The sequence below is a fragment of the Parasteatoda tepidariorum genome, chromosome 8 (assembly GCF_982258835.1).
Source record: "Parasteatoda tepidariorum strain Cologne lab strain chromosome 8, Ptep-v5.0, whole genome shotgun sequence".
NCBI classification, from domain to species: Eukaryota; Metazoa; Arthropoda; class Arachnida; order Araneae; family Theridiidae; genus Parasteatoda; species Parasteatoda tepidariorum.
Window position 1 is genome coordinate 13,324,365 of NC_141762.1, and position 12,142 is coordinate 13,336,506.

Consider the following 12,142-nt stretch of genomic DNA (forward strand, 5'->3'; position numbering starts at 1 on the left):
CTTATAAAAGTCAGAGTGGACATTTTATCACTCCAAATGGTAATCCTTTTTTGATACATTAATTTACAAACTTGTGGCATCTGGATCTAATTAAGTAGTTTCATACTAAGCTAAACAAATTAAAGGAACCTTGTATATAGAGAAACATACACTAAATGATACTAATAACTAAAGAAACAATTTTCTACAAAAAACAACCTAAAAATTATATACTTTGAGAAGCAGCAATATTTATATAAGAAATAACCAGCATTAATTAAACTTATATTATTGTACTGTATATATATGGGTCATTCTCACGAAAACTGTCATTTTTCAGTTCATAAAATCCCAAAAAAGTAAAGTGAAAAAAAGCTCTGAAACTTTTTATATTAATAGAAATATGTAATGGCATTATAAAGAAAGTATATATCCTATAAATTATACTTAATATTTAAATAATTAATTTTTTAAATAATTAATTTATAATTAATTAATTTATAATTAATTAATTTATAATAATTAATTTAATAAATAATTTAATTAATTTATAATAATTAATTTAATAAATAATTTAATTAATTTAATAAATAATTTAATTAATTTAATAAATTAATTTATTAATTTATTTTTCAAGTTAATTAATAAGTAAATTAATTATTTTCACTATTTAAAAAGTGAGGGAATGACGCTAATAGTGAGGGAATGATATTTTTTTTTAATACATGTTTTTATCTAAGTTACATCTACCTAAAGTTTGAAAATGATAACATACTAAGTATATCTAATATTTATTATAATTTAGTCTTATATAATTAATAGTTTTTACAGGTTTGGGAAATAAAATTGACTGGCACGATTGAACAAAAAAAATTTGATAATATACTCATCTTGAATCATTCCCTCACTTCAGCGTCATTCCCTCACTTTATACACTAGTGAGGGAATGACGAATTCAATAAAATTTAAAAATAACAGTTACGCCTAATTAATTTCTGAAGTCAATCACATACAATTATATTCATACAAGAAAGCAGCATATAATTATCCACTTTCTCGATGAAGTTGTATTTTATTTTACTCTAAAAAATGACATGAGGGAATGATGAATGTAAAAAATTTTACCTGGTTTGATTCATTCAAATTTATTCCACAGCAAAGCTTCGTTATGTTGAAGATGGAAACATACTGCAATTTTGTTCTATGATGCCAGTTGTCAACTTCTGAAGTTTTTATTAAAATATTTTTATTCTAAGAAGATTGCAGGTGATTAGAACGTTGTTGAGAGGGAATGGCGCGAAACACTGGGGACAAAGTTTAAAATAGTGCTGTGTTAATATTTTTATCAGAAATTAAATTTAAAATTGATTTTCTGAATTCTATATTTCAGTATACTGAAATAAAAAACACGAATTTGTAAAAAAAAAAAAAATTTTTATTTCAGAAACAATTTTTTTCTTTTTTTTAATTCAGCAGCGGGGACAAGTGAGGGAATGACATATTGGTATATTTTAATTACCTAAAATAAATAAAAAATAAAAATTGATAATTTTATTTTTATTCTTTTGTTAGCTTTCATTCTGAAGGACACTTTCCCTGAATTTTTTTTTTTCGTAAGCTGTAAAACAAACATAAAATATACTGGGGACATGAAAATGACTGTTTTTGTGAGAATGACCCATATAAAAAAAAACATACACATTATGGCTAAATAGAAGAAAACATTGGAATTTTCTATATTAGTCACTTAAAAGTTAAAATTTTTTGGGGGGAAGCAATATCATTACATTATTAAAACAATTTAATTAATTTTTAATTTAAATAAAAATGACAAACCTATTTCATTCAATCCTCTGCATAATTTTTTATGCAAACTCTCTTTGGAAGGAGAATTCTGTTTAGAAGGTGTTTTTGGTTTAGATACCTGAGGTGCCTCATCTGCAAAAAGAAAATTGTTAATTAACATATTGGTTTAAGTTTTTTTAATTACAAATAATAAAGTTTCTTATAAAATTTCTTAATTATGTCTATTATTTAATATATACAAATGCAACTTTGTAACTTATGATTATAATTACCCAGCAAAGAGACAACTACAATCACTTTGATGGCATTTGCACTATTACTCTTTTGCTCAGCTCATTGCCCTAGCTCATTTTCCCTAGCTCATTGTTACGATTTCCTAAAATTTTATTACAGTTGTACCGTTTAATGCAGCACAGTTATGAAAAAAATATGACCCTTGTCCACCACTGAAAGCAGTGAATAAGTATCAGAAATGGACATTAAGAGAAGACAGGACACAAGAACATCGAAATTCAAAATATTTCCATAAACGCCTGTACTTAATGGGAAACTCATTCATGAATACTTAGTATCCCATATCAGCCTAAACCGTTGTAAATCGGTTTGGAAGGCTTAAGTGCAGTTGACATGCAGTTTAATGATAAAATAATACAGCATGTTTAAGAAAATTTTTACATTGCAACCCTCTATATCTTACAGCTTGTAGGAGAGTGCCATTGTGCATAGAGTGTTCGCATCCCAATGAGGTCCACAGATTTGAATCCCAACGGCGTCCGGTTGATACGCATCAAGTGGCTATCACTGACCACAGTAATGACGTAAAATATCCTCACAAGGTATCTGCTACATTTAAGACTTTCAAATTCCGAACTTTTCATGACTTTCCATGACTAATTTCAAGAACTTTTTATAGCTTAATGAAGTTTCTATAATCCCGACAAAAACATAACAATAAATTAAAAAAGGCATTATAATAACATTTATTGAAATGATAGGTATAATCAAAACTGTTATACTCTGCTTCTTCATATTAATAGATTTTAAATTTAAAAAACAGAGCAAAGAAAGAGTTGAAGCAATAAAATAGCTGGAAAAAAATACAAAAGCAAATAATTTTTTTTCTGCAGAATTATATTCTAAAAATACTTTTCCTCTTCATCGGAAAGGAAAGAAATACTCCTGATTTTTCTGTTCTCATTTCGGAATATAAAAAAAATGTGCCAATGACTGACTTGCTTCAGCGAGAATTAATTAATTGATAAAATAAAAAATAATAAATAATAACAAAATTTCTGAAATCACAGAAGTTTAAAAGATAATTAACTCTAGAAATGCTGTTTTTTCATTAATTTTTTGAAAGAACACCATAATTTTTAAAGAACCCGATAAAAAAATTTTATATTTTAATAAAATATGACTTTGAGTGGGGATTTTGTTACAAATTCGGATATTCGGAACACCACGAAATTGGGGGGAGGGGTAAATTCCATTTTAAAAATTTTATTTTTCGGCAACCTAAATCCATGACTTTCCATGATTTTTTTTAAAAAATAGTTAAAATCATGACATTTCATGACAAATCTTGTTCAATACTGAATTTCATGACTTTCCAGGTGTGCGGATACCCTGTCCTCAGTTATAGACGTATCATGAGTTAGAGTCCCCTTAGTGTCAGGCTAACCATGGGAGGTTTTCATGGGTTTTCCTCTCAATGTAATGCAAATACGGCTTAGTTCTATCAAAAAGTCCTCCACAAAGGCAAATTTCTCCCAATACTTGGTCTAAGAGTTCTTTTGTTTTCCAAATTGGGTTCAAAATTACAAGGCTACGGAGTTGAACATTGGTAATTGCACACTCAAAATTGGTTTCGCTGCTTAAAAACAGTTATGAAATAAAATACAGTGGAACCTGTCTAAATTGACCACCCTCGGGACCAAGTCAAATGGTCACTGTATAGAGGTGGCCACTTTACGAAGACTCTTTAAAAAGGACTCTTGAAATAAAACTTGTAGAAAATGGTCACCTTACTCAGGCCTTCACTTTACCCAGGTGGTCACTTTTACAGGTTCCACTGTAATATTTTTAAAAAAAACTTGCGGAAGAATATTTCTGATTTCCTCGAAAGTATGTTTTCTACTGGCACAGTAATTACTAAGTGAGCCACTACCGCTTATTAGTCAAGGTACTGAGCAGTAATAGTGAAAGACCAGGTTGTATCCCCTGTGGCAGCTAGAAGGGCACACAGATTCAGATAGTTAAGGTATTAGCTAGTCTGAAAAATAAAGGTGATCGGCACAATGTTCCCATATTGTTGAAATCACGGTGTCAAAATCGCTCAGCCTTGACCACCATGACTCTTGCGGCAGCGATTTACTTTTCTACATGAAACATAAGTTGCATTTGAAAAATAAATCTACTGTTACACAGTATATAAAAAACAATAAAAATACACATGCTTTTAAACTTATTTAAACAAAAAAGTAAGCATATCAACACTTGTTTAGACACAGAAACTCTTTCACAAGATCAAGGAAGGCATTACTATCTAAAGAATTATGTTAGGGTTTTTTTTCCTGCAGTTCCCTTTTATTTTAGCATTTACAATTCATTAAAATTTTATTGAGAATCACATCGCAATTTCTGTAAATATTTTTAGTTTAGTACAATTGTATGTTATATGAAAATTTAAAGGGAAAATATTTTAGATTGAAATTTTTGTTTAATAGTAAATTTTTTTTCTTCTTCTTGATATTGAGAGCACTTATTGATATTTTAGATAGTACTTTTGATGTATTTAAAACATTATTTATGCTATTAAAATCTGTGCTCAAACAACATCAGTGCAAAGAAAATATATCAACTAGCACGTTTAAAATAACAACAAGGCATTGAGCAAATTTTAAAAGAGAAAATTTTGTCACTGTTAATTATACTTAATAACATGAAGTGAACTTGAGAAAAAAAGATGCCTCATACTTCAAATAGATATCACTTTGAAAATTATATACTTAGCTGAAATTGTAAAGAAAATTTTAAAATTGCAATAACTTCCAATTGCAAATGATGAGTTTGGTTAGCAAAAATGTTTCTTTGTCACACATAAAAAAAAAATTAAAATAATAAAAAAATTGAAAGTATCAAATTTAAAAAGATAATAAAATATAACTAAATATAAAAAGACAAAAAATTAAAAAGATAATTATCAATTTCTATTGTTACATCAATAGCATTCTAAGAAAAGTTTGTTTCAAACAAAACAATAAAAAGAAATTGCTAAATAGTTTAATTTTTTTTTAAAGGAATAAACTGTTCATTTAGAAATAATTTAAACAAGCATGCTATTAAATACGGTGATATGATCTCAGATCTCGGGGTTTCAATCATAACAAACGCCTTTTAACATAAAATATATTTAATAACAAGAAGGATGATGATAATGGTACAGTGTCATGGAGGAAACTGATTAGAAACTGATTTTACATTACTGCGCAGAGCGCCATCTATTGAGCTTTAGAAATTATAATTAATATGGAGAAATAATATTAACAAACTTCCCCCCGATTCATAAAAATTTAGTCATTTCATATATTAATCAAAGTTATTTTTCTCAAATGTAAGGTACCAATATTTAAAATATAATATAATCCTACCTTTTTACAATATGAACCCTTCTTAATTATATAAAGATTATAATGCAATACTATTAATCGAATTCTTAAAATAATATGTTTCATGAGCATTAGTTCAAACCTTTAACAAATTATTACCTTATAAATGAAATCATTGAAATTTAAGTAAATATCAATTGATGAAATTAAATTATCATATCATGAATAATAAATCAAGCAATTTTCACAACACAAATTCTTTCACATGCAAAATATTTCAATTTTAAACAAACATGCATTTAAACAAGAAAATATATATGTATGCATATTTTCTTTAAATCAAAAAAGTTCAAATAATATCTTAAGATAAACTTAATTTGTAAGTTAAATGATTATCTTAAGTAATATATTAAAATAAAATGTTCAAATAATAATAAATGTGAATTTAAAGTTCAAATAGAATGTTCATATTAATTTAATTGTTCCCTTCTAAATTATATAATAAATTTATAGGACGTTTTATTATTGACGTATCTGTTTTCAAGGCACATGCTCTTATTTTGTTATCACGTCCTTGAAATGTTTCCACAATTTTTCCAAGTTTCCACATGCTCCTTGGAAGTTTGTCATCATGAATCAAAACAATATCATTTACCTTAAAATTTTGATTACCTTTATCCAAATTTACATAATTGACAGCTCTTAAATTTAAAAGATAATCCCTTTTCCATTTCTTCCAAAATAGATTTATAAGTCTTTCTCGATATTTAAATTTTTTAATTATCATTTTTTTGTCAATCATGCAGTCAATACCGGATAATTTGACTGACGGTAAACTTATTAATCGTCTTCCAAGTAGCATGTGGGATGGCGTTAGAGGAAAAGTATCTGGAGAGTCTGTAGTCACGTAAGTAATAGGCCTCGAGTTAATCACAGCTTCTATTTCACATAGAACTGTTTCGAGTTCTTCACTAGTCAAAGATGTTTTCCTCAGTAATTTCCGAAGAATGATTTTCATTGAACGAACCATTCGCTCGTAGAATCCACCCCACCAGGGTGCTCTTTCAACGATGAATTTCCACCTTATTCCCCTTGAGGAATAAAACTCACTCACTCCAGAACTGCTCAAAATAGTCCACATTTTTTTCAATTCAAACTCTGCTTGTTTGAACATTTGAGCATTGTCTGAATAAATAACAGAACAAAGTCCTCTTCTTGATATGAAGCGACGAAAAGCAAGTAAAAATGCTTCAGTTGTTAAACTGGAAACAATTTCCAGGTGTATCGCTCGTGTAACTGCACAGGTGCATAGCATGATGTAAAACTTACTGTCAGAATCTTTCACAAATAAGGGTCCAGCAAAATCCAGGCCTGTAACTGAAAATGGAGGTGACTGTTCTATTCTGTCCTTAGGAAGAGGTGCCATAATTTCACTTCCTGAACGAACATTGAATCTTTTACATAAGACGCATCTTCCAATTATTGACTTAATAAATTGCCGACCTTTCGGAATCCAAAACTTCTCTCGTACCTGCGTTAGTGTGTCTGAAATACCAGAGTGTAGGGTCTTTTCGTGTGCTTCTTTCACTATCAGTTCTGTAAATTTAGTTTTTGATGGTAATAGTATTGGATGTTTTTCATAATAGTTCAAATTGGAGTGCTGTAGTCTTCCACCCACAAGTAGAATCCCTTTGTCAGAAATGAACGGATTTAAGTCTCTGATTTTAGAGCACTTCTGTAAATAATGTCCTTCCTTTAAGCAATGTATATCCTTACTGTAGTTCTTTGCTTGTACGTGTCTCAACCAAAGGTTTTCAGCTTCTTCTAATTCTTCTGCAGTTAAAACATTTTTGATTCTATCTTCTTTCTTCAGTCTCAAATTTGTTATAAATCTTCTAATCCAGGCTGTTATTCGGAAAACCTTCTTAATAGAACTAAATTTGTGGATATCGAAAATTGAATCGTGAACATTATTTTCACTTGCATAATTAACTGCAATAAATTTCGATCTCTTTTCTTCATCTACATCTGCTCTTCTAAAATTTTCTTCATTTTTCGGCCATTTTTCTTCGCTTAATGTCAACCATGTTGGTCCATTAAAAATAATTGCACTTGAGAGCAAATCATTAGCACTGCATCCTCTTGATATGATATCAGCTGGATTATCATTTCCCTTTATGTACTTCCAATTAGAAGGATCTGTTAAAGTTTGGATCTCACTTACTCTGTTTGAAATAAATGTCTTCCACTGATTTGCATTTCCTCGAATCCAACTAAGGGCTATGGTTGAGTCAGAATATAGTATATAGTTATTTATTTGAAACACTTTCCTTAAAGTATCCAATGATCTGGAACCTATAAGAGTGGCCATCAGTTCTAATTTCGGTAGACTCAACTTCTTCAATGGTGCAACGCGTGCCTTTGAAGTAACGAAGCTTACGTAAAAATTTTGATTTTGAATTGCTCCATACGCCTTCTCACTTGCGTCACAAAATATAATTATCTTATAATTCCCTACTTCAGAACAGCTATCTTCTTCATGAAAATAATATCTTGGTAGTGAAAGTTCCTTTAATACATTTACTTCCTTATACCATTTTTCCCATTTCAGTCTTAAAATATCTCCGAATTCCTCATCCCATTCTAAGCCTTGTTCCCATATTTCTTGAAGAAGAATTTTAATTCTAATCGTGAATGCTGTTATATATCCCATTGGATCAAATAATTTCGATGATATGCGTAATACGCTTCTCTTAGTATTTTTCACATTTTCCAAAGAGTCAATTAAAGAACTTAAATCTAAATTAAATTCATCCTTTAAAGTATTCCAAATTAATCCTAAAACCTTTAAAGGTACTGTTTCTTCACTAGGATATTTTTCAAATTTCGTGTCTTGCCATTTTTGGCATAAGGCCTTAGAATTACTCTTCCACTTCCTAAGATTTATTGATGCATCCTTTAATATTAATTTAGTGTCCCTGGATAATAGTAGTCCATCTTCAATCGTATTTGTTCCAGTATTAAGATCGTCGACATACAAATTTTCATTTAAAACCTTACACGCCAAAGGATGAGATTCTTTATAATTTTTGATATGATACTTTATTGTTCCAGCCAGTAAAAATGTTGATGATTTTACTCCGAAAGTTACGGTTCTATTGCGAAAAACCTCAATTTTCTTGGGAGGGAATTGCTCTGACCAAAGAAATCTAAGATAGTCCCTATCATGTTCATCAATTAACAATTGTAGGAAAGCCTTTTCACAATCAGCAATTATTCCTATCTTAAACTCGCGAAATTTTAATAGTAAAATTAAAAGATTAGGGCTTAGATTGGGACCTGATAATAAGTTATCATTTAGAGAGAAGCAATTTTTTTCTTTAGCCGAAGCATCAAAAACTATCCGTAACTTTGTAGTTTGTTTATCATTTCTAATGACTGGATGATGAGGTAAGTAATAAACCATATTTGGAACTATTGATTTATCATTAACAGGTTCTATTATTCCTTCCAATAATTGTTCTTTAAAAATACTAGTATAATTATCATGCAAAGAAGGATTTTTATTAAAAAGCGATGTTAAACTAATTAACCTTCTTTTAGACAAATTAAAATTGTCAGAAATGTTTACCTCATCTTTAAATGGTAATTTAACTACGTATCTGCCATCCTGAAATTTTATATTTTGTTCAAACTGTTTTAAAGTTTCTTGCTCTAAAGGTGTATTCTGAATTTTATCATTTATGCCTAAGCTTTCAATATCCCAAAATTTCCGTAACTGTAAATTTATATCATCACAAGAATTATTTTCACTAGTAAATTCCTCACAATTAAATTTTTCCTTACAATAACACAAATTTTCAATGATAGAGTCATTTTTTAAATCTGAATGAGTAATCCCAGTTACGCTTCCGCCGAGTAATGTTTCGATATAAAACAAATCTTTAGTCAACTCCTTTATGTACCCAGTGTGGAGTTTCCAATAATAATCTGCTCCAATTAATATATCAATGGAATTTATTCCTTTTGAAAGGCATAAATCAGTAAGAGCAAAATCCTCAAGCAGCAACTTTATTTTATTATTATGCGGTGGGAAAGAAGCACGTGTTATGGTACTTGAAACCAATAATTCGAACTCTGACCTTCGAGTAGGATATTTTTTATTGCTTATACTCGCCTTTACTATATCAAATGTTTTTTCTTGCGGTTCACGGCTTCCAAAAGTATAAACTAATAAATTTTCTCTCCTAATTATCGGGAGATGAAGCTTTTGAGCTAATTCTCTAGTAATGAATGACCTCATCGATGCGGAATCAAATAAAATATTTATCTCCTGCGTTCTGTCTGCCAAATGCAAATTCGCAACACATGTTTGTAAAAACACTGATTGAAATTCCCCTTTTTGTCCCTCTTCGACATGAGAAACACTGGCTACAACTGTATTTTTCTCTGCGGTTTCTTGCGAACTTTCGTTTTGAGTTTTCGGAATTCCAAAACAAATTATTTCGTGATGAGATTTACTATTACATTTTTTACAAGGACTAATTTTACTCCTACATTGTGAACTTAAATGTGATTTTCGGAAACATTTAAAGCAACGACCATCGCGCATTAATCTATCTCTTTTTTCAGAAACCGATATTTTTTCACAAATAAATGAATCATGTTCTGATTTACAAAATACACAATTAAATTTTACATTAGTAGCCAATGCTGAAGCTGTGGGAATATTCGATCTGAACTGTTTTTTGTTATTTATTACTTCCCTGGGATTATAATAGTTATAGTGTTTATTTTTCTTAACATTATCATGGAATAATGTAGATGATTCGCGTACTTAAATTTCTTCCTTAATAAATTGAATTAATTCCGAAACATCAAATTCTGATTTTGATTTTCGTTTGCGGTTGTATTCTAAAGTTAAATCTTCTGGTATTAGTTTTAATAATATAAGGCATAATAAGTGTCCATATGTTCCAGAGACTACATTTAAGCTTTCTAAAGATCTAATGTTTACTTCTAAATTATCATATAAATTCCGTAATGCTCTAATATCGCTAGAATTTTTTACGGGATCAAGATTTAATAGACGATTCATATGACTATTAATCACTAAATCTTCGCGCCCAAACCTATCTTTTAACAATTCTATACTTTTCATATAATTTTCTTTAGTCAAAGCAAACCCTTTAATAGCATTTAATGCAATTCCACCCAGTAAGGTTTTTAAATAAGTAAATTTTTGTACCTCAGTTAAACTTTCATTTTCATGGATCGCGATTTGAAATTGATTCCAAAATTCAAGCCATAATGTTGTTTCGCCGTAAAATTTATTTATGCTTAGTTTTGGGAGTTTAACTGCATTACTGTCTTTAACAAATTTAGATTTTTCATATTGTGCGCTGTTAAATGATTCTTCTCCTCCTCTACTTTCTTTATTGTTTTCTTTCAAAAATCTTGCGATTCGAGATTGCCACTTTATTATTTTTTCAGAATATTCTTCAATTCCAGTAATTTCAGTTTCTATTTCCTCACTTTTAATTAGTGGTTCAATTCGATTATTTATTGCTTTCAAACTTTCATTTTTATCAATTAATTGTTCCTTACAATCAATTAATTCTTCGATCTTTTCTTTAGTTTCAACATTATCATCATTCATCAAATTTTCAATTTTTGTTATCAATCGAGTGGTTAAAGAGCGAATTGTTTTCCTTTTATTCTTCAAATCATCGTATGAATCCATTATTTAAACCAAGTGCACTCACCTTTAATCAAATTCTTAGCTCCAGGTTGGAGCGCCAATTTTAAATACGGTGATATGATCTCAGATCTCGGGGTTTCAATCATAACAAACGCCTTTTAACATAAAATATATTTAATAACAAGAAGGATGATGATAATGGTACAGTGTCATGGAGGAAACTGATTAGAAACTAATGATTTTACATTACTGAGCAGAGCGCCATCTATTGAGCTTTAGAAATTATAATTAATATGGAGAAATAATATTAACACATGCCTTTAATACAAAATTTTGATATTGTTATTAGTAATTTGCATTCAGTTTATTTTTGCTGTCGTTTTTGTTAAAAGCCCGTAAGTTTTGCTCTATCAAAACTATAAAATCGAATTCAAATAACAGAGCTTTTGACATTTTTATATTATAGTTTATAAACTGTTTTTTCCTTCAAAATAGTTTCAAAATAACTGTACAAACTAACAAGAAAATTAATTTTTTTCTAAAATTAAATTATAATCTAGTAACATATTTTTAATTTTAATTTTCTTAAATTATCAATACATTAATAACAGTGAAAAGCAATTAAAAAAATTATTTTCCCTTTAAACTAAGTTTCAGAATAATTGCACTAACTATGATTGACAACTCAAATTGGATTTTAGACTTTTGAATAAGTTTACCTTTGGAAGACTCAGACAAACATACATCTAGAGGTGTCATAACATTCTCCTGCACTAATGTTGACACAAGACGCTTTATCAATGAATTATTTTGATGGCTATTATTTTTCCTTTCCATCTGTTTGCTAAAACAGCAAAGAATAAAAAATGAGAACCACATAACACATAAGCATTAAATACATGTCTAACCTAATAAACATGCCTTAACCTTCTAGAACAGTGTTTCTTAACCTTTTTGCGCCATGGTCAGTGGCGTAGTTTAGGGGAGTGTTTTGGGGACAAAACCCCCTCTGAAATTATACATTACTTGATTAATGAGCTAATCGGGT

General features: G+C 29.2%; 1 protein-coding gene across 5 annotated transcripts in view; it reads right to left on the reverse strand.

Moving 5' to 3' along the window:
• Ada3 (transcriptional adaptor 3) overlaps positions 1–12,142 on the reverse strand; it is a 34,873-nt gene that overhangs the window by 8,297 nt on the left and 14,434 nt on the right. For all 5 annotated transcript variants that reach the window (XM_087149857.1, XM_087149858.1, XM_087149861.1 and 2 more), the window contains exons 8-9: positions 11,814–11,938; positions 1,816–1,917 (exon numbers count right to left, since the gene is read on the reverse strand). In XM_087149857.1, coding sequence (XP_087005983.1) covers positions 1,816–1,917; positions 11,814–11,938 — 227 coding nt within the window. The remainder of the gene's footprint in view (positions 1–1,815; positions 1,918–11,813; positions 11,939–12,142) is intronic.